At 38.0% G+C, this 21867-nt stretch overlaps 1 protein-coding gene across 5 annotated transcripts in view; it reads right to left on the bottom strand.

Moving 5' to 3' along the window:
* Positions 1–1241: 1241 nt before the first annotated feature.
* Positions 1242–21867, bottom strand: part of LIPC (lipase C, hepatic type) — a 63748-nt gene continuing 43122 nt past the window's right edge. For 3 of the 5 annotated variants that reach the window (XM_040600597.1, XM_040600598.1, XM_040600599.1), the window contains 8 exons: positions 18293–18480; positions 16519–16698; positions 13969–14086; positions 11797–12030; positions 10161–10403; positions 6447–6567; positions 5509–5727; positions 1242–2455 (listed from right to left, as the gene is read on the bottom strand). In XM_040600597.1, coding sequence (XP_040456531.1) covers positions 2350–2455; positions 5509–5727; positions 6447–6567; positions 10161–10403; positions 11797–12030; positions 13969–14086; positions 16519–16698; positions 18293–18480 — 1409 coding nt within the window. In that variant the 3' untranslated portion in view covers positions 1242–2349. Of the gene's footprint in view, positions 2456–5504; positions 5728–6446; positions 6568–10160; positions 10404–11796; positions 12031–13968; positions 14087–16518; positions 16699–18292; positions 18481–21867 lie in introns of all 5 variants that reach the window. The other 2 variants (XM_040600600.1, XM_040600601.1) reach the window with 2 other exon arrangements.

The following is a 21867-nucleotide window of genomic DNA, read 5'->3' as shown; positions in this document are numbered from 1 at the left end:
GTAAATAGACAAGTATTTTATAAGCAAAACAACCCAAAACATAAGTAGTAAAAGTGGCAGATTTTAGCTTTTTCCAGAAACAAAAATGGAATTCTAGGAATTATCTAGGGAGATGCATAATTAAGAGTTAGTCTCACACGCATACTTTTCTCTCTGTGTTCTCTGTCCCATTTTTCATTGTGCTTTGAAAAACTAAAATGGCCACATTGTCATTTGTTCCTTGCCTGACATTCTTCAGGACACGCAGTCCATTTTATAACTTCATGCCCCTAAAACTGCTGTCACTGGGGATCTAGCAGTTGAGTCTGCACTGGATTATTGCTACTACAAATGTTAAAAAAAAAAAAAAAACCAAAAAAACCAAACCAACCCCACACCCCAACAACTAATGTTCATCTGAAAAAGGTCTGGTGCTTACCTAATTCTTTCAGGAATGCTTACTGCTGAAATTTGCTTCTTTGTGCTGATTTGACTTGTGGCTGTTTGTATTTAAGTAATTGATTTTTATATAAGCACAGAACATGTTGCAGAGCTTTAATAAAATAATTGTTAGGAAATGTAAGTATTGGAGATGGTAACCTGAAGCATGGAATTAATCACTTAAATTTTAATTTTTTACATAGAAGGTGGAAATACTTTTTGTGTTTAAAGAAAATAATTTGCTTCATGGAGCAACATCTTTTAAAGCACAAACCACCATTTTCCATGAAGATCTGAAGATTCTTTTACATGGAATTTGTATCTAAATCTATAAATATTTCTTCTAATCAAGCTGCTACTCCAAGTGGCCATTTTAAATATCAGATCAGCTTCTGAAATTTACACCTCAGGAAGGAGAACTGTTGTCATTTGAAAATAAGTATTCTTCCGTTCCCATCATATTTAGTCAGCCTTTCTGTTTCTGTAATTGAATATTCCTGTTTGTTTAAAGGAAGGGTTTTACTGAAAACAGGTTTTAAAAGTTAGAAATTAATATTCTGAATGGTTGGCCAAGATGTCTGCATTCAGCATTTGATCACTGTTCATTGCTTGCAGGATTACTCATTCTACTCAACTTGTTCATTTGTCATGCTCTTTAGATAATTTTCACTTTAATCCTGATAACATCTGTATGTTTTGATTCAAAATTTCCTGCAATGTCTTGGTATGGAAAATAGGCTTTGCTCCAGGTCTCAGGACTATCTTGCACATTTTTTACCATTTAGAGAACATTTGAAACAAATTACATTCAGAATACAGACTTGTAGAAACATAATTTTTAATTAATCTTGTGCTTAGCATTACAAAGTGACAAACAAAATACTCTTGACATACATACTGATTTGCATTTCAGTATGCACTAATGGTAAAATAAAAATTATCTGAGACAATGTTTCTTCATGTATTTTATATTCAGACATAGGAAACAAGGGAATTGTGTAATTTTGAATTTATGAAGTTTGTTTATATACACTGAAGACATTTGAGACTTTTATTTATTCATGCAGTTTCAAAGCATGCTAAAATCTGCTATACAGTGATTTAAAATCTAAAATGGTCATTTACATGTTCAGTAAATACATGTAAATATGATTTTAATGCAGAAGTTAACTGAACTCAATTATGCTAGAATTGCCTTTAGTATACTAAGCATCATTAAAATAATTAAATTACTAGTAATTTAAATCAGTACTTTAATTAAAATAGTTAAACAGCAAAGCATTTTCCAATAAGAGAAAGTTTAGTGTAGCATTTTTAGGTGATATAGTTGTTTGTCTTGTCATATGGTTATGATAGCTCAAGCGTTTTGTATGTTGAAGTGCATTTTAATTTTTGAACATTATAAAGTAAAAAGTTCAAACTCTTTGTTAACAATTTGATCTGTTTGGGAATATTTTCTTCTATGAATGATTTAAATCTCCCTTCATTAGGAAATAATTTAGAAAATTTTAACTGATAGTAGTCACTATTAGTGTTTCAAAGCATTTAATGGGAAATAAGGTTCCTCTTTTTTTTTCCTTTAAATCCAACAAAAAGAAGTTTTTCCAAGGCTTATGGCAGTGTTTTTTCTGAATAGTAATCTTTATTTCTAGTGAGCAGGGTTTTTTTTAAAACTTTAAACAACTTAAAATTGGCAGTTGCCAATTGAAATTCCCATTGATCACTTTGAGAGTAGGCTTGTAGATGAAAAAAAGCCAATATTTCAGCTTACCGTTGCATCACAAAATCTGTATTTTTTTAAATGTATTTTTTTCACCACCTCTGAATCTATCAGTGTATTTAGATTTAATGTAGCTGTATGTTTTAAAACCACTTTATTAGATGTATTTTGAATATATTTCAGTGAGTAGTTGTCTTTTGTGTTTCTGCTCATTTTCTGTTCTGTTTTGGAAAGCGATCTTCACACCTCACAAATGTTTTCTCTTGGGCTGGATGAAGGTGAACGTTGTCAATGCTTTGAGAACAAAATGTCATTCTAGAAAGAAAACACAGCATGTAAGCGTAATTGTTACTTTTCAGGGCTGTTATCTGTATAAAATTGAAAACTGTAGATAAAAGCAAGTCTGACTTTATCCTTTTACAGAAAGGTATCTCATTTTTTTTATAGGCTGGTGGGGAAAGAGATGTATCTGCTGCCAGATAGTAGGTACAGAGCAAAAGGAGTGGGCAGCTCTGATGTGCGTGCGTTATGCCTCTGTCTGTCTGGTGTCACAGGCAGCACGCTGCTCTCCCTAGTACCCTCACAGTCATTTGGTCTTTGTATTCTCAATGGCCACTGTTCATGTTTCAACTCTTACTTTACTACCAGGATTGTGCGATTTGGCCTGCTAGTGTTCAGCTGGACTACTAGCGTTTAGTTGTCAGCTTGCAAAAAATCAGTTATGTAGGACACCAACAACATTATGCTACAGAAACGTTTTCCATGTTTGGAACTCGGGTATTTTGGAATCTGGTTGCTCACAATAGTTTTCATTAACTACTTTTAAAGTTTGTGCTGTTACGTTGTGTCTGAGTGTTTGTCATTAGGTAATTAACAAAGGAAAATTTATCTTGTATATAAATATCATGAACATTGTGAGGTAAAGGTACATGGAGATAAAATATTGTCAGCAGTTCAAACGCTTGAGAAAACACAAGACGACTCAAAACGCATCTTGTGTTTGCTGCCTTTTTTAAATACTGAATTTCCAAAATGGCTAATTCTTTGATCCATGATGTTTGGTCTTTCCAAGAAGACTGAAATCTATATGCTCTTATTTTCTTTGAAAAAAAACTTTTCCTTGAGTGTCCTTTGTTACGCCTTTTAGAATCGCCTAATAATCTCATTCCCCCCTCCAGCATTAACACAGTGTTTCGACACTAACATGTCCTTTCCATTCCCATGACAAACCCAGATTGCACAGAACAAAACCCAACGCAGTATCAGTATCCATTAAAATCCTGACATAAGCTCCCACTTCTGTTTGCAGCAAAAAGCTTCAAAGGAGCATTAGGTACCTGACTATACCAGCATTGTTGTTTGTTAGTATAATAACTCCCCACCTTGGTGACTCATTTCCTAGGATTTCTTTAGTAGTACATCAGTAATAATTGGATTGTGCCAGGTTATTGACACAGCTGTATTGGACAGGAGCTTTCTGGTTAGAAAAACGTGTATACCTAACATATCTTTTCACAGTTTTCGTACTTTTTTTCTCAAGGTACAAAAAAATCTGTATTTAAACAGAGTGCTCTAATCTGTGGTATATACCATGCTTTAATTTGCTTTGGCAGCTAGGTCAGTACTAACTGATTTGGGATCATTGCTTTTAAAACGGCAGAAGATTCTATATAAATGATTTTTGTTAATTTTTTTCTTTACAGCAGGAGCATATGTTGAGTGCTGGATTAGGAGAGGAATGTACAAAGTATGTTTTTTGGGGGGACAATACCCAAGAAAATATGATCCCTCCTCTGCCCCACAGCGCACACAGATTGTCTCATGAAAATGTCTCTTTAAATTGTCTAGTTTGTGTTTTGTGTCAGTACCAAGGAGATGCAGCTCTGCCGATAAGTATTGTTGCACAGAAAGACTGCAGTAGTTATAACTGGTGCTGGTAAGAAAGAGGCTGTAGGAAGGAAAAATCACCTTCTAAGACTGAGCCACAGTTACAAGGTAAGACATGCTTTTCTCATTAACCTTAATTAAAACTACTCAGTTAAAAGGATCAAAGCAGCAGGAATCATCACAAGTTTTGTTATTCTGTCTCCTGGCTGAAATTTCTCTGTGAATAAGCAGTTTCAAAAGTGTTATTGGCATTGCTCTATGTAGAGAACAAGGCCACTCAGACCTGGTGATCCAGTTTCAAAGCAATCAGCAGGGGAAAGACAACACCCATCCCCACCCCCAAAAAAAACCCAATACAAATGAACAAACAAACAAAAACTAAACAACAAAAAAACCAAAACAGATTTCAGCCTGCATTCATAATTTTTTTCTCAAAAAAAATGCTCTCTGATGCTGCTTCAGAGTTCAACTGACAAAATTCAAATCACTGTATTTGTATTATAGAAAAAATTGTATTATAGAAAAAATCACAAACAGAGTGCAAAAATTACTGTCAAATACCAGTGAAAGTGTGGCATGCAGAAGTATGGATAGTCTTTTTGTTTACCAGGACTGCTCACATTCTGTTTACCTGCTACAGGAATTTCAAAATATTTTGAAATGTCAAAATTTCAAAAGTTTAAACGTTGCTTCCACAGTTTATCACTCCAGGAACCTCTTATACAGCCTGCACAGTGCAGTAATTGTCAGCTATCAGGCAGTGGACTGGCTCTTAAATGGGTGAGATGAAAATAAGGGAACTTCATAACAGAACCCTTAACTTCAGTGAATAATCAGATGACTGTGTAGTTTTGCATGTGATCCTTCTAATGAATACTTTCAAGAATGGTGATGCTGAGTTTCTCTATGAAGTAGGTATTGAAAGTCAAATAATTAAGATTTGGCTTTTTTTTTTTTTTTTTTTGTAAGTAGGAATTTGAATTTTTGAGGGCCTTGATGTTGGCGTCATTATTTATCTTATGTAGTATCTTGTTCCTTTGCAATTTCATACAGTCCTTATGGAGTGAGAGAATCACATTCTAAAAGTAGGTCAGAAATTGTCATCAGTTATTGTCATTGATTTGTGCAGAAAAACTGCATGGTAGAACTTGTTCTAATTCTTCCTTGGATCTAACTCCTTCTCTATCTTCTGTTCCCAAGTATCAACAAAATTGTCATCCAAAGTTACTGTGCCTTCAACTCAGATTAGTGGCAGTAGTGAGCCAGGACATTTCCCACTATTCATTTCTGACCTGAGAACAAAGAAATTAGAAGTTGCTTTAAACTCACTCAGTCTGATCTGAGGGGGAGGAGGGAAAGCCAGAATCTGTATGTGGGTAAGTTCACCATTGGTGTACGTGCTGGGACTCAGATGCATGTATTTGAACTATGTGTCAGACATCTGTGGTGTTATTACAGAAAAAAGTGTTTTAATTACTTACTTTTGTTGTGTTTCCCCTGCTTTTACTCTGATCGTCTTCACTATAAGTCCTGGTCGACGGGTGCCTTTTGTCCATGGTATTATGGTTTGAACAGTGTCCCAGATATTCTCCCAAACTGCAGTTCCTTCCCATTTGAACTTTATCATTATTAGTTCACCAATGTCAGTGTCCAGGGTGATGAGAAAAGAGTAGGTTTTATTCCCATCAATGCTTTCAACTCTGCAGAAAACAAAACCACAATAATGCTGTCTTACTACGGATTAAAGTAGGGGGAAAAAGAGTTTCTTTTCTCTTTAAAACTGAAGAATGAACTGCTGTTCCTCCTCTTTCTCCAGAAGGGAACATTACTGTCTCTGGGATACTCTTCCAGGTGCATAAGGTGGTAAAATATGACAACGTGCTAGAAAAGGAGCAAAAGTGGGAGAAACTTGAACAGCTGGTGAAGCAGAGGTGGTTTCAGACAGGGAAAGAAAAGGTGTCCCATAATAGCATTTATGTTACGTCTTTTGGTGGCTAGAGCAAATGCTGACCCACACTGTTGCCTTTGCTTTTGTTAATACGGATAGTGTCCATCATGAGAAGTATTCAAAATCCTTTACCTTAAGTAGAGGTGTATATTCATTTGTGTTTTAACTGACTAGACCTCCCTGTGTTAGCCATGGTCTGGACCAAACATTAAGTGAACAGGATACTTAATATTAGGGTGACTTCAAAGATTACTAGGTTTGTTTTACAGAGATTTGTCATGCCAAAAATGTATGAACTTTGTAAAAGTTTGTGGGGTTTAGGGAGTATGGGTGAGGAAAGGGCAATTTCCAGTTATCTTCACTTAGCTGTACCAAACCATTTCACTCATAGCGTGATCATGTACACAATAATGGTATTATAAATTGGCACCCAGTCTCACTTGTACAATGACATGTCATATCAATACTCACAGTGCGATAGGCAGGTTTTTAGCATCCTCCTTAGTGCCTGTCAGAGAGATAGTAAAAGTTGGATCTATCTGCTTGCCTTGGATTTCGTTGATGAAGTGGATCTTGAACTGATAATGATAGACTGTTGAAAGGAAGAATTTGTAAGGTGTCAAAATTAATGGTCAAAAAAGCAATAATTTTTTCAGGCAAAAGAATTTTATCTTTCAGAGCAGAAAACTGATTGATACTCCATATTTTTAAACAAATCTGTTGAAATTAAAACATCATCATTTTTTCAGATTGTTGCTGTGCTGTGTAATCCATTAGGGTTTGGGGCCTTGTTTCACTGTTTAATAAAAGGATGGAGGGATAAAAGGTAACCTGGGTTGAGTTCTCTTGTAGGATAAAATGTTCTTCCATGAGAAATATTCTAGCTTTTTTGGAGTTCAATTGTTAGAATTTCTGGCAAGCCCTCTATCTAATCACCAGACAAATCCTTATGACTGGACATGGCTAGAGATGTATGATACAGATTGAAGACCTTGGGCAATGTAGTCAGGCTTTTTTCTCTGATCAGCTGGAAAACTGCCCTGCAAAACAGATGACTCCCAAACTTTCCTGGACTGCATAATGATACATTGTGCTTAACATGCATCTGTTAACACATGACTTTGTTCAAGGACATTACTGTAAGAAAGACGTCATTAAGACTTCAAGATTTGGTGAGTTTCTAGAGAAACAGTGTTTAGGAAAGTCTTTGAATTTTGTCAGAATGAAGAATGCCTAAGAAATCATCAGTGTACTGATTACAAGCAGTTTGACATTTAGTAAATTATGAAAAAAACAAACACATGACCAAAACCCCCAATGTACAGTTAGAGGCCACATGCACACAGATATTGTCAGCTTTAAATGTCCAAAACTCCTCCTGTCTGGTGATTCTACCAGCCACCTTCTTGACAAAACTGATACATTTAGGTGTTAAGGAAGAAAAAAGTAAGCAATTTCTGTTAACAAAAACCACAAAGTATTTGGAAAAATTAGGAATGTTGTATTTATCCTTGCAATCTGGTCAAATTACACATGTAAAGCTGTTCTGGTAAACATTATTGCACACTTGAGTAGAAAGATGCTCTTTCCTCATTTCCTCTCCTCGCCCACTTCAGGCTTCATTACCTCAGGGAATGGCTCCACCAGACTGCTAAGGGAGTCATCTCTTAATGTATATCACAGATAGATTTTTTTATTATTATTATTTGGGGGGGGGGGGGGGGGGGGGGGGAGGCGGGGAAGTGCATGTGCATCTCTGAGTGTTCACAGGGGAAGCTATTTGGTTGAAAATCTGTATCTTTTTGTTGTTTCATAGTTATTTTGTGTTAGTGAACAATATGTTTTCTTTTGAAAAGGTGTCACTCACTAGGAAGCAAAATGAGTGATTCTTCACTGCAAACCTGATGAGGATAAAGTAGGCAGGGAGGCTTGTTTACTGAAGATGGAGTTTTCTCTCTGTAAAAATTGATTGTTCTGGTGTATGTTCTGATAAAGCCTAGGCTTTTGCTGCTTTTGCTGTGGTTACGATGCTCACTTTGGGGAAAAAAGGTGAGTGTATTCATACAAAGACTGACTCAGCATCCCATCACAGCTTTACTATAAATGTTAACTTCTTTGTAACAACTACTTTTTTGTTTGACCTGGATTAATGTGTGCTCATACCGGCTTGAAAAATGAAACATCAGATTTCGTGAAGACAGAGAGGATTGTGAAGTGTCATGTTGAGTTTCTCCAATTCCTTCTGTTTGGGCTTCTCACATGATCTTCAAACATTTTTTTAAGAGCATTACAAAGATGACTTTGTGTGTACCCTCCCACAGTTGCCGCCTTGTTTGGGAACGGTTAGTGAAAGGCGACCATTGTCTGGGGCACCGGTATCTGCCTATGTGCCAAGGATGTTGTTCTGAAGCAAAACGAGTTCCCAGCATAAAAATGCAACATGTTTAAAACTGAGATCAGAGCCAATAGGACACAGATTATTTCACCAACAAGCTGAAATTATCTCCATGCCCAAAGAAAGATGCAGCACAGGAATGGTGCGTCGGTGCCCAGGTGTGGTGGTAGTGCACGCGCCTCCTCAGGGCACTGTGTCCCTGATCTGGGTGGTGTCCTGACAGTTCTGTGGCATGGTAATGCTGGGAGCTAGATGCTGCCTGCAGAATTTTTAAATTTACTTCAAGTAGCATCCTGAGGTGTTTTTAAAATTACAAGAAGGGATCCAGCAGATTCAGCTGCTCTGAGTATCAGTCGGGACTGAGCAGACCCCTCTGGAGTCATCACCGAATGCTTCATAGCTGCCTTAGTGGAAGACCTCAAAAATATTTTTAAAATTCCTGAACTTTTGTATTTTTTAAAAATCTGTGACATCGCAGTTGAGTGCTGAGCACTGCGGGGAAACAAGATGTGTCACACAAGCAGCGTTTTGAAGCATTTCTTGTCAGGACTGGAAGGCCCTCGAGTGTCCACGGCAAGGGCGCCCTGTCAGTGTTCCAGGTGCCTCCCCAACCCCGCTGTCCTGGGGGGGGCAGGCGAGCTGCCCCCTGGCGGGTGAGGGGCTGAGGGACCCCCGCGGCCATGGGGCTGTGCTGGGGGCGGGAAGGGCCCTGGTGCTGCCTCGGCGCTGAGGGGAGAGGGGTGGCACTGAGGTGGCTGCGGGGAGGGCATGGCCGCTCGGTGAGGAGCTGGGCACATCGAATCCCTTCCATGCATGGTGTCCTGTGGCTCTAAGCAGGAATCCTGCCCGGGCCGTGCTGTTGCTCGCCATGTGCCTCATCGATAGCTGGGGAAGGAGGAGTGAGGAGGAACGCTGTGCGCCAAAAGTCAGTCCCTTGGAAGGAGGGTGAAGTCAGTCAGCCCCTTGGAAGAAGAATGGTGTCCCTTCTATTCGTACCACACAGTCCTGCTTGTTCTTGTTTTAAAACACAGGTAAACCTTCCCTCTGGCAGGGGAACTCAGCAGCAGCGGTTGCCTCATGGGCTCTCTGGCAGCCGAGCTGTAACCGGCCCACGGCCAGGCTGGCGCCATTTTGTGGTGGAGACTGGCAGGTAGGGCCCTGCTTCCCCTCTCTCTGGTAATAAATGCAAGAAACCACACTGATTGTCTCTCTGACCTTAGAAAATTGTTACTTTGTGCACTTGGTAAAGTAATTTAGCGGAGATATAGCTAGAGTACCAGTCACTTTTAGTGCTACAATTCTGCCCTGTAAAAGTCCATGCTATTCTGTTGTCTTTCCATTGTTTGAAAAGTAATAATTTATATGTCATCTTCTAGACTAAATGCAGATAAAATTTGGGCAAACTTGGAACGGGAGATTTTACAGGCCTCCCAGAGCAATTACGCTGCTTTTTTGGCTTGGCTGTATGCCTGCATATGTTATAACAAACTCGCACAGGCCAGTTTTAGGAAAATCCTTTCTATCAGGACCCTCAGCATCTCTGAGGCCTTAGATCTGCAGTTAGCCTGTGGCAAGCATGCAGCATCCTTCTTCCCAAAGAAATATTAAGAGTCAGGGTCTTGATGAAAGGGCATCAGGATGGCCTACCGGGATTCTCACTTGTCTCAGCAAATTGATTATTCCCATAGATTTTAGAATCTTTAATAAATGAGTAAACAGGATCACAAAGCTTAGGCTCGTTCTCACACTTTGTGATCAGTCTAGAGATTGAGAGAGGTATATCCACAAACCTTTGAAAGGCATATGTGCTCTTGTTTTCAAAAAGAGTCGTCGGCTTTTTGGGAGCCTTTCCTCCCTGATGTTGTAGCCCAGTGTGTTGCACCGGTTCTTTCTGCAGCTGAGGCACATTCCTTTGTTGAAAGTGTTGATGTCGTTGCACCAGTATGCTGTGCTTTGCTTATCATTGTGGAGCAGAGAGTCGATGAACAAGTGAACTGACCTCTCATGGGCACATTTCACAGTTTGAGTGATGCCTAAAAATACAAACAAGAACATTTTGCATGCTTTTGATCCTCCTTGCCATTTCAACTGAAGAGGAATACAGTAACCAACCATAAACATAGGTTATTGTTTCCCCCCCACCCTTTTACTACTAAAATATCATGGGTTTGCCTCAGAAATCAGACATTGTAGCAACTTTACTTAGAGGTTCATCCAAAAATAGTTTGGCTGAACCCACATGATAATAAAATTGAATAATTTGCTGCTTAAACTTCTCTAGCCTGACTATTTAAGGCTGTATATATGAACCTTGATTTCATTGTCCTGGCTGTTTTGGTCAATATGAGGCTATGTTCAGTCTTTCAGATCATACCACGTTAAAGACAGCCATCTCATTCTGTGAATGGTTGGACACGATTGTCCTTTGGATGCTTATGTGGTAATGTCATATTTTGTCCCTATCAGAGTGACAAACTCTCATGCTGAATTTTGCCTGCAGCTGCTACTGGGGAGAAAGGAGCAAAAAATGTATTAAATATATTAAAATTATATTAAAAACATAGATCTGCTTTTATAAGAGCTAAGTATCTTTTTCCTCCTTGAGTGTCATCAAATTACGGAAGTTATTTTCTTCAGTGTAATCGGGATATATCACGATGGACTGGTTTTATGTGTCTTTGCTGGTAAGCTTTCTAGCTAATGCTTGGTTTTACATTTGCCATGAATTACCTGCTAATAAGTCAGGCCTTTAGACAGTGTGCTGATAGTGGAGAAGTATTTTTGCAATGCAGTATGCTGGGTGAACAGTACTCACCTGGGGTTATCCACGGAACAGTTCTGGTTGTCACTGTGCATCACTACGTTATCTTTTTTCAGTATGTTGCATCAGTTTCTCTATATGTTTATGTTTAGGTACATTGGAAATAAGCTTTTATATATAAAACATACTCTGGAACACTGCCAGTGAGGTCCTAGAGAGAGAGCATCATCTGCGCAGCTGAAGGAAAGGGAGCTGGGAAACGGTGAACTAAGGAGGTGAGTAGTACAGCCCTGTGTTTTGTTTGATTTGAAATAATTAATTACACACTAGATGAATCTGGCTTAATTAGAAGATGTTTTCTCATTTCCTCTACCACTAAAACAAATACCTTTGAAATTATTCAGAAGTGCTTGACAGCTTGATGCTGATGGACTCGTTTTCAGAAGTGCTAGGCAGCCAGATTTCTTACTGGAGTCAGAACAGTTTGAACTCAATACAAGTAAAAATCAGATCACCAATTTCTAGAAAAGAAATTTCCTTGCGTATAATGGGAGGTAATATTCCCATCAGATACTGTTTAAGACCATAGAGATCCGTAAAGTTTCCCAGAGATACTGTGAGTGCAGTTGCAATGCTTCTTCCTGTTTTGTGCCATTGGTTCTTACCAGTGATCCCATATTGTGCAATGTGGTTATAAACATGCATGATGTGACAGCCAGGTTGAAAGGTGCCTCCGTTGGGATAAAAGTCGAAATGAGCCACAGGCTGCTTGATGCCAACACTGAGACCCATGTGCTGTTTAGTGAATGTATGAATTGCATCTACAAAGTTTGCATCATCTGGAGATAAACGATCTGTTGGTGACATTCCTTCAAACAAGGGACCGGCAGGGTCAAGGCCTGCAATAAATGCAAATAATCCAGTTGTGATATAGTGCAGAATGGGCTGTTCTTCTACTGTCATGAGAAAAGTCTGTGATAAATATTTAAAAACAGACAGCGCTCTTACTTTACAAGGTCTTTTGATGGGAACAATGCTAGGAACACTTGTCATGCAGAGGGTACATGGTTACACCAAAAGGTAAAGTAAACACAGTCACTGTAATAAACAGTAACTGCTACATGCGCAAGGACACAGGCCCAGAGATAGATGTGTTTGTTATAGACAAACCATGCTTGCTACTGCTTTGTCACTTAAGTGATGTTTACTTAATTTTGTTCTTTCATACTCTAGAGGTCATGCATTTCAGAGGCCCTTTTGAAGACAGTCCCACAACAAGTTTGACATCTAACCCACACTTGGGACCTGATATAAAGTTACACTTACTGCTTAAAAGAGCTATATGTCTGCTAGGTGGTGTTTATAAAATTTTTTCACCTTAAGAATTTTTCAAGGCAAATTATTACAGTATTCAGAAAATAATATACCATTTAGGGAGACTTGCTAATTTTTAGTTTGCTAGATGTTTTAGTATGGTGCTCTTTTTGGTTGTGAACTGATTTATGGAAAAGAACTGCCTGCTTAGTTTAAAGCTGCCTTCAGTTTTGAGGACAAGCTTCTAAATTTGAGATTCTTCATTTGATACTATGGACTAAAGTAGTTGGATAGGTGTAACTGGACAAGACTAATAACACAGGCTACAAGTAGGGACGTCACCCTGAAGGTGTACATTTTGATTTAATTTTTAATAGCTTTTATCACTATGAACTTTTGGAGCTTATCATTACAAGTCTGAATAGTTTTTCCTGAAGAATGTGTATAGCTGTTGCAATAAATAGTGGTTTAATGTTTTTTGTACTTATCCATTATCAAGGTTTGATGTACTAATATGGTTTGAACAAGCAGTGCTGATGAACTGAAGTCCTTCAGCGTATACACAGGTGTAATATCATGACACATTGTTTAAAATTGGCTTCTCAGCATGCAGGCACCGTCACAGGAGCTGATTGTGTAAGGCGATGGTATGTGGCAATGAATCCAAGATTAGAGTTGGGACTTCAAACTACAGTCATGTGTATTTGCCTCCCTCCCAAATCGGATTGAAGTAAAATGTTTTCTCTGATAACTTAAAACATAGCTGATAACGGGCCTTGTGTAAAACACACTTCGGTTTTATTTTTGGTTTGGTTGGGTTTTTTTTAAGCTGTCACTGTGCATGAGATGTGATACCGTATACAGTGTATCAATAACCTTATAAATGTGTTTTCATTACATTTATAATTAGTACAGTTACAAAGCATTACAGAAGGTTCAAAATGCCACTAGTCAAAACAACCAAGTGTTATGGTTAACTTTGTTTACTTTAAGCATCTCTTAGGGATACTCTAATCCAGGGCTATCATTTTTGCCACGGGAGAACTGACTTAATTTCACTCTGAGCAATGCACTGCAATTAAAAGTTCAAGCGCAATTAGACAATTTCCTTAACGTAATTTTCTATTTAAAATGAGTTGATAACAATGAACAGTGTGTTTGAATGGCTTTGGGTCAAGATAGTGACTAACATTTAGTTTAAGGTGTTAGTGGAAATGGATACAAGATGAATTCAAACAACATGCATCTCAAGTCTTTGATTTGATGTGTAGTCTCCACGCTTGTATATTCTCTGTGTCATAATTTGGACTGAGGTAGGAAAGAATGAAGCTATAAATAGTATGATACTTTGTTTTGAAAAGTGTTTTCATTGCTAATTTCTAAACCACTGGGATGAAACTTCTAAACTGTGGCAAATATTACTATTCAACAGCTAAATATTTTATATGACATTGATATATCAAATGTCTATGTAACTTAAATCAGTTGACTGTTAACATTTCTTAAAACTGTAAGTCTTTTACCTGTAATTCTTCCAATCTTGTTTGTACCACTGATATAACTTCCAGCAAATCCTGAAACATGAGCTCCTAGGCTGTACCCAATTAGATGAGCATTGCTTCTGGAAAATTGAATGGATTCCTGCAAGATAGCAGGAGCTTGATTTAGATGTAGAAAATATGAAAAGTAAACAGTGAAATACTACAAGCTAGGAATACCATGGATTACAACACAAGAAATGTGTGTGTGTTGATGATGGAGGTCAAGTGAGGTGCATGGATCACACACCAGATTTCTTCACTGGCTGAATGCTATTTCTTGCCTCCTTTTCATGCAGCCGGAAAATGCTACACCTTTGGGGACTGCGACTTATGCACTATGCTCAGGAAAACCGACACAGATAGTAGGATTTTTGTTGCTGTTTGTTGCAACTGATGCAAATGTGCAGTGCCTTTCATCTGCAGCATTTGACTTTCCTATGACTATAAAATAGATATCTGTCCTTTAACTTCAGTGTAAAACAATCCTTATATAAAGTGCCTTGCTTTTTTTTTTGCCTGAGTTACTAGCACAAACCAAATTGGAAGCCAAAGTATCAAAACATTGATCAGACATGCTGAGTGATACAACAGTGATGTTTCTTGGACTGGTTTGTACAAACTGGGTATCTGATCTGAAACACACCTATTGAAGCAGAGTTGGCCTCAGGCCCTTCTTTCTACCTAATCAATACTACCTGGATCTTAAGCATTTCACTTGAGCTGCAAGGCTCAAAGTTTTTCTGACTTGTAAAGAAAAATGTGGTATATTTTTCTTGCAGGATAGGCAAACCTCTGTTTTGTTTTAATTGTGGATATTGCCTGTCCCAGTGGAGTGGCTTTGCAGTCTTGATACCTGTTTCTTGTGAAGATGAGGTTAAACTTGGCAATCTTCTTTGGAGAGAGGCAACTCTTAAAAATCAGAAGATCTGACCAATTTTCTTAGCTGGTGTTACTGAGATGAATGCTATTGAGATTGTTACTGATCATGCCCTATTAACTCTTGGACTAAGAGCACTTCATTAAAATGTTGCACATCACTGCAGTTTTTGTTACATCCATTAAGGATATTTCATATCCTCGCCAGCCTGTACGCAGACAGAAGCATAGTGGAAAGATAGTTATGGGGGTTGGAATGAAGGGGTTTTTAACTGCTAAACTCAGGTGGGGTGTTTCTCAATAGAAGGAAGGTTTACTGCTTGAGCACTGATACTGCTCAACTGAATGCTTTGAAGATTTATGGTATGTTTAAATCCAGGAACATATCATGGTACAAGATAAGCTACCTACAGTGCTGGAGCAAGGAGTCATTTTTTTCAAGCCTCGATTTGTTTGCTGACACTGGAGAAATCACAGAGTGTCTCTGTTGTTGACAACGTGGTGTGTTCTCCTGGGAACTGGACAAAGTCCACCAATTCATTCAATAATTAAACAGCTTCAAAATGTGACTTCAGGCTCCAGCAACTTAAACTACATTTGACCAAGAGCTAAGGTTTCTTGTAATGTCACAATAAAAAATAGTGACTCTGGCTTTTCTGCCTGCTCTCTTGTGCCTGTTGTCCCTAACTGGGCATGGTGTCTTGACAACTTCTTCTAGCCCTGCTATTCCTGTTGAAAGCAGCTTAGCCCTTCAACAGTATTTGCTACAAATATTTCAGCTTTGTAGTGTATTTCCCTTCCACCTTAGGCCTCACGGTGTTTAAATTAATGTATTCAAATATTCATTGTGAGGTACGGATGTATAACTTCATTTCAGATTAGGTAGCTTATATTAGTACTAGAGACAGATGAAATAAGAGTTGCTTAGGGTGCCTAGTTTGCGTGAGTGATCCTCATTCTAGCGTTTGCTTTCTGTCTTTTATTAAATAGCGCTGGAGACCAGTGATCCATTGCAGACTTACCTGCAGCCTTCTCAGTGCAGCCATGGCCACTGCTTCCTACATAGCGGGAGTTTTGATAAGGAGTCACTACATCAGCGGGGCTCTGTCTCACTACTGCCTCCATGTCATCTGCTTTGTGAGGCATGCTGTCCTCTAGAAAGCTCTCCCTTTACATTCTGGATCTCTAAGCCATTATTGTAGAATAATCTTTGGGGAACTAAGGCAAAAATCAAGACATGATGTCATGCTTGATTTCTGCATTAAAAGCAGAAATTAAGCACAGATAACGTAAACCCATTTTAGTGATCTAACCACTTGCAAATAATAATGTGTTCCTGCTTTCAAAGTGTGGGACTGTCAGCTGTCTGCACACATGCTAATTGAAAAGCTATAGCAGCATGAAATTATCTTGCTTTTAAAGATACATCAAAATATTTTAATAAACAAGACTACTTGCTTTTTTCTCTTGCTTGATGAATGTTTTATGAAGTCACATGAAAGTTTATGGCAGAAAAATTTGCAATGTGCTAAAGAAACATAAGTGATTGAAATGAATAGCGATAACTGTCGTAGTATTTCAGAAAGGTGGTAGAAGCAGAAGAACAGGTACATAGGTCTTTTCCAGAGAAATGTGTGTTAATCTGGGGGCTCTTACCTCCAGCCATTCCAGGAAATCTGCTATCTCCTGTCCTATGTAGCGGGTATTCTGTACAGCAATGGGATAGTGCTGGTGAGCAGATGTAAGCCAGTCTGCAATGATCACATTGATTTGTTTATGCTGAGACTTCAGAGCTGCTGCCATTTTCCAAATCCAACCTTCTAAAATCCCATCCACCTGTTTTGTTGAAAAAAAAAAAGCAAACCATTCTTGAGGGAATGCAGTCTCTGCCAAACATTTATTGTGAAAAGCTCAAGGTAAAACTGTAATATAAACAAGGAGGGCTTAAAGCTCATAACTAGATTTTAGGGGCTTCAGCATGCTTCAGTGCTGAGGATCTTTGGGTTTTCGTGGACAAAAAAAAATGAAGAATCAATATAAGAGCTGTATAATAATTTATGTCTTGTAATGTGAACTCTTACCAGTGAAATGATGTTCCTAAATATTTTCACTCATCCTGAGTTGACTGGTATTAATTAAAAAGAGAGGGTGAAATGTCCAGAAAATTTCTGATTTCGTTCAAGAGCATCTGTCCCTGTAAATTTAGGCTAGAAGGACTAGAGAGGGAGGGAAGCTGAAGGATTGCAGACCAGCGGGTATTTACCTTCTACAGCTGTCCATGTTGAGATCTGCTTTTTTTTTTTTTTTGTGATTCTTATTTTAAGGACCTGATCACAAATTCCTTATTAGCGTCAAACACTGCTTCTTATTTGATGGACCAGAGTTATTATTTAATCTATTGGATTTAATTGTTGCTCTAGTTACATTTATTTCTTCTATTGATAGAACATCCTTATCTCTTCCAGTGTTTTTCCAGAATTTGGGAGTCTCAGTGCTGGGTTTCCATCCATATTCCTCTAAGAGACCAATACCTCTGCAAATTAATATAATGTGAATGATAAACTTCAATGCCAGCAGTCTCAGGTCCATGGGTTGTCTTTGAGGAGTTACAGGTTTTGAACAAATTTTTATTTGTGAGGCTTGCCTAAAGTAATCTAGGGCAACATTTCATCCAAAGTCATCTCTGCTGTTATTTGTTGAGAAAGTTGTGTGCATCACAGGGGGTATTCAAAGTTTCTCTGCATATATGCAGGTGTGCAAAAAATATCTGTTTTGCCACCTTATGTGATGACATTGGCTCTATGAGAATCAAAGAGCTGTTAAAATGGTGTTTTTTCTTATCCTGCCTTTTCTTTTGTTTCTTTTTCAACTGAGAAGCTGATGAAAAATCACTGTTATGCTTTTGAAAAAAAGTTTTCATGGTGGATTTTTTTTACAGTTTAACTGGAAGCAGTTCAGTGATAATTCATTGATGTTGAAGGCTTCATTTTCAGCTGAAGGGGCTTATAGGGAAGCTCACTTTAAAGGTGTATCTCTGAGGAAGGTGTGGTGAGATTGTGTGCGCTTCTTTTCAATAAATCTGTAAATATCTGGCAGTGAACATATCAGAGAAATTAAACTGGTATTCAGTGCTCCAAAGGTAGAGCACATTAATTCAACTACTTGTTCAAACTCTGCTGGCTTTAAACAAGGGCGGAATGTAATCTTTGGCATGGGACTCCCACAAGGAGAATTGCTTGTAGTCTGCTCCTTCAGAATCTCAATGGGGGACATCCACTTAGTAATATTTCAAGACATGATTGCTACCAGGGAGATCTATCTGTCCAGTCACAACCTTTCTTCTGAAGTTACCTTTGGCACTAGCGTAATAAGAAGGAAAGTGTATCAAATCAGATGTAGTTTGAATTAAAAATAAAATGTGAGTTCATACCGACCAGCCATGGACTATCATCACCAGAGGAAGAGAGGCATTGAAACTGCATTTGTCAAGAGTGTCCAACTGATTAAAAAAAATCTGACAGCCTTCTTCATTTGTATCTGTATAAAGTCGAAATTTGGTTTCTAAGTTCTGCTGATCTTTCCTTGTTCTAGTGTGCTGGCTCTGTGGTCCCAGTGCCTCTGAAACGAAATTCATAACAGTCATAATAGGATGGAATCTAAAACCTGAGGAAGTTACTAGTGAGACGCAGTTTATAAGACAGAGTGAACTAGTAAGGTTGAAACTCTAGCTATGTATAATTGCTGCCAACTCCAGGTGGGCCTAAGCTGTACATTTTGAGTCAAAAAAGTGATCTCTTTCAAAGTTAGAGATAGTCTAAATGTGCCTCTTTGTCCATCTATTTGAACATCAACAATTACATAGGAAATACTGATCTTATTGCTATGGGCCCTTGTAGAATATATAAGTATTTTAAAAACACTGTACAGGTGTTGCAACTTCACAGTATTAGTGCGTGCACAGGCAAGAACATTCATAGGCTATTAACTCTGCAGTGCATATTTTACTAATGTGCATTTGCCAGTAATTGCTGAGCGAGCATCATTACACTAAAATAACCATTATATTCAGGGTTTTAAGTCTGCTTAGAGACTTAAGTGACTGCTTAAAACTATTAGTTCGCATCATAAATGATTCTTTTTCTCTAAAAAGGCAAGGCAAAATGTTCTTGTTCCAGATGCAGTGGTTTTGGTGGTTTTGTTTTTAGATAAAACAACTTGGTACACATAGGACAGCATTTTCTGCAGTCTTTTAAGTACCTGGGCTGGTATCTGTATTTAAGAAAGTGGGGGCAGGGTGAGCTGTGGTCTTATCACAGAATTGTTAGGCTGGAAGGGACTTCTGAAGATCGTTTAGTCCAACTCTCTGCTAAAGCAGGTTCACCTAGAGCACATTGCACAGTGTTGCGTCCAGGTGGGTTTTGGATGTCTCCAGAGAAGGAGAGTCCACAGCCCCTCTGGCAGCCTGTGCCAGGGCTGTGTCGTGCTCATGGTAAAGAAGTTCTTCCTCACTTTCAGATGGAGCTGCCTGTGTCGCAGTTTGTACCCGTTGCCCCTTGTCCTGAAAAAGGGGCAATAATCAACATCATGAGCTTAGAAGAAAAAACATGAATATAGAGGAAATTGCTGAAAAATGGAGTAAAATAAAGCAGAAGCTTACAAAAAGCACATTTTGACATGTAAGCCTGGTTTTTCTTTCCAATAAGTCTTCAGGCTCTTTATTTATCTGAAAATAACCTGCATAATAAGTTATTACTCAGCTAGAAAAAATGGGAAATAGTAGAAGAAAAGTTACTGTGTGACGAACCAGACAAATGAGAGATTATAGTTGTGTTGGGAGAATTTGAGAGTGGAGAGAGTTTACTAATAGAGTTCTTTGGGGACTGTTTTTTGGCTAATCTTGTTTTAATCTTTTCATTTAAAAAGCAGGCAGGAAAGGCACAAGATGGACAAAATTTGGCAGGCATTTGCTAATAACGAGGAGACCAAAATGTTAAACTAAGAGCTAAATGACCTTGAAAATACAGCAACAGAAACAGGTAGAAATCTCCAACTATGAAGTGCAAGGTCATACAGTTGATAGGAATTTCTCTATAAATGGAGCTCATAAATTGGAAGTGACACAAGGGTAAAAAGACTTGACTGTAGTAATCAATAACAAAACTGACTATGAGTCACTGCTGTGATCTGGCTGTAAGAAGGGAAAATGTAATTCCAAGATGCATCAGGGAAGATGTTTTCAGTAGGAAGAGAAAATGTTAGTGCCAATAAGTGAGGGCACTTATTAACCACATACAGAATAGTGTGCATAGCTCTTTATTACTAAGTTTGGGTGATACCAATTTGAGCTGCAACAGCTGCTCAGCGGCACACTGAAATGGTCAAGGAGGAGGCTTTTGTTTTAATTAGACATAGCAAATCATGAAATATTATCAGAGACAAAAATGAAGTATTTTATTCACTGAGAAGGAAGTTAAAATGAGGAGTGTTGGAACAGAACTCACATTAGTTAAATTTTAGTTCTTCTATTTTTCTTCTATAGAAGTTCCTTAGTATAACATTAATATTAGAAATATTATATTGTCTTCTAAGTCAGTACATTTGATTTTTTTTTGTACGTCACAACTCTTATGTCTGTAAATGTTTTCAGAAAACATCTGAAATCATAGCATATTCATTTCTGTATTATAACTGCAAATGTATCCTGAGGTTCTATGACGCTGTCGTCTGGATAAGATTTTGGTAAGTTCACAAGGTACTTCTGATACATTTACAGATGAGCCTTTATGCTGCAAGCGTATTTAGTGATGGCAATTCTGGCAAGAAAACTCCCAAACTGAACTGCAGTGGATGTGCACTGTTTTCTATTTGTTGCTTATTATTGTGCATTACAAGTAACTCCAGGCAATGTTATGTTTCATAGCTAGCAAACATTATTGTAGAAAGTTGTTCAGCCTTTTACAAAGGCTAGAATTTAAAAAGCTTCAAAGTTAGTGAAGGCTTGGTTGTCAAAATTCTTAGCTTCAGTATCTCACATTTTTCTTTAATGGCACTTATAACTCTGATAGCTAGCTAGGACTGAGTCTGATCATTTCTCTGTTACAATGTCTACTTAGGAGCATTTCTGTTGGTTTTGGGTTGGGGGTTTTTTTGTTGGCTTTTTTGTTTGTTTCTTTTTGTGGGGCAAGGATTCCATTTCTGAACAAAGTAATATTAGGAGAAAGTGCATCAAAGTTAAAGAACTGAAAATTCGGAAGAATTGTTAATTATGTTCATATTTTTAACCTCTGGTTTATTCAGATTTTGGTGAGTAGGCTCTACAGAAAGATAAGCATTGTGTTCTATTTTTAGCACAAAGAAAAAAAAATAAGTAACTTGTGCTTGTTCCATTGTATACATCCTTTCTTTGTTTTATGCCCTGTTTTCATTTTCTTTTTGCTCTCTCAGTGTTAGCACAATGCAAAAGCACTTTGTCACTCTCCATATTGTTTGTACATACTGCAGAAAACAAGTCTAATAAATAGCTGTTTTCTTTATACATCAATCGTGAGTGTGCTACGGTGCTTTAATGGGTGATTTTTTGGCTTGCCAGCCAGTAAGTCTGAGAGAGGGTATTAAAAATACAGTTTGAACTTGTTCATGGCTGTCAAAAGTTAAAAGTTCCAATAGAATCTGTTGTGTTATTAGACAAAGAACTGCTTCAATGCCTTAATCCATGCAATGATTTGGAGGAGTGTCTGAAGAGCTTGGCTTCTACAACAGACTCTTGCTAAAAATGTCATACCAGTGACTCAGTGATATGATCGAAGGGAACTGCAAAGTTTCATAGGTCAGTTTACAAAAACAACAAAAGAAAACTACTAAAAACTTTCCTGTGCTAGTTGCAGCTAAGAGTGCCAAGATCTTTCTGAAACTTCAAAGAATTTCTGTTTGGACAATTAGCCCTTACCCAGGTTGAGGGAGTTGCTGACTTAATTTCCTTTTTTTCTGAAGATCCTACTTTAACAT

The sequence above is a fragment of the Falco naumanni genome, chromosome 7 (genome assembly GCF_017639655.2).
Source record: "Falco naumanni isolate bFalNau1 chromosome 7, bFalNau1.pat, whole genome shotgun sequence".
Taxonomy (NCBI): Eukaryota; Metazoa; Chordata; class Aves; order Falconiformes; family Falconidae; genus Falco; species Falco naumanni.
Note: the sequence above shows the minus strand (reverse complement) of the source record. Positions and strands in the feature narration are given on the sequence as shown.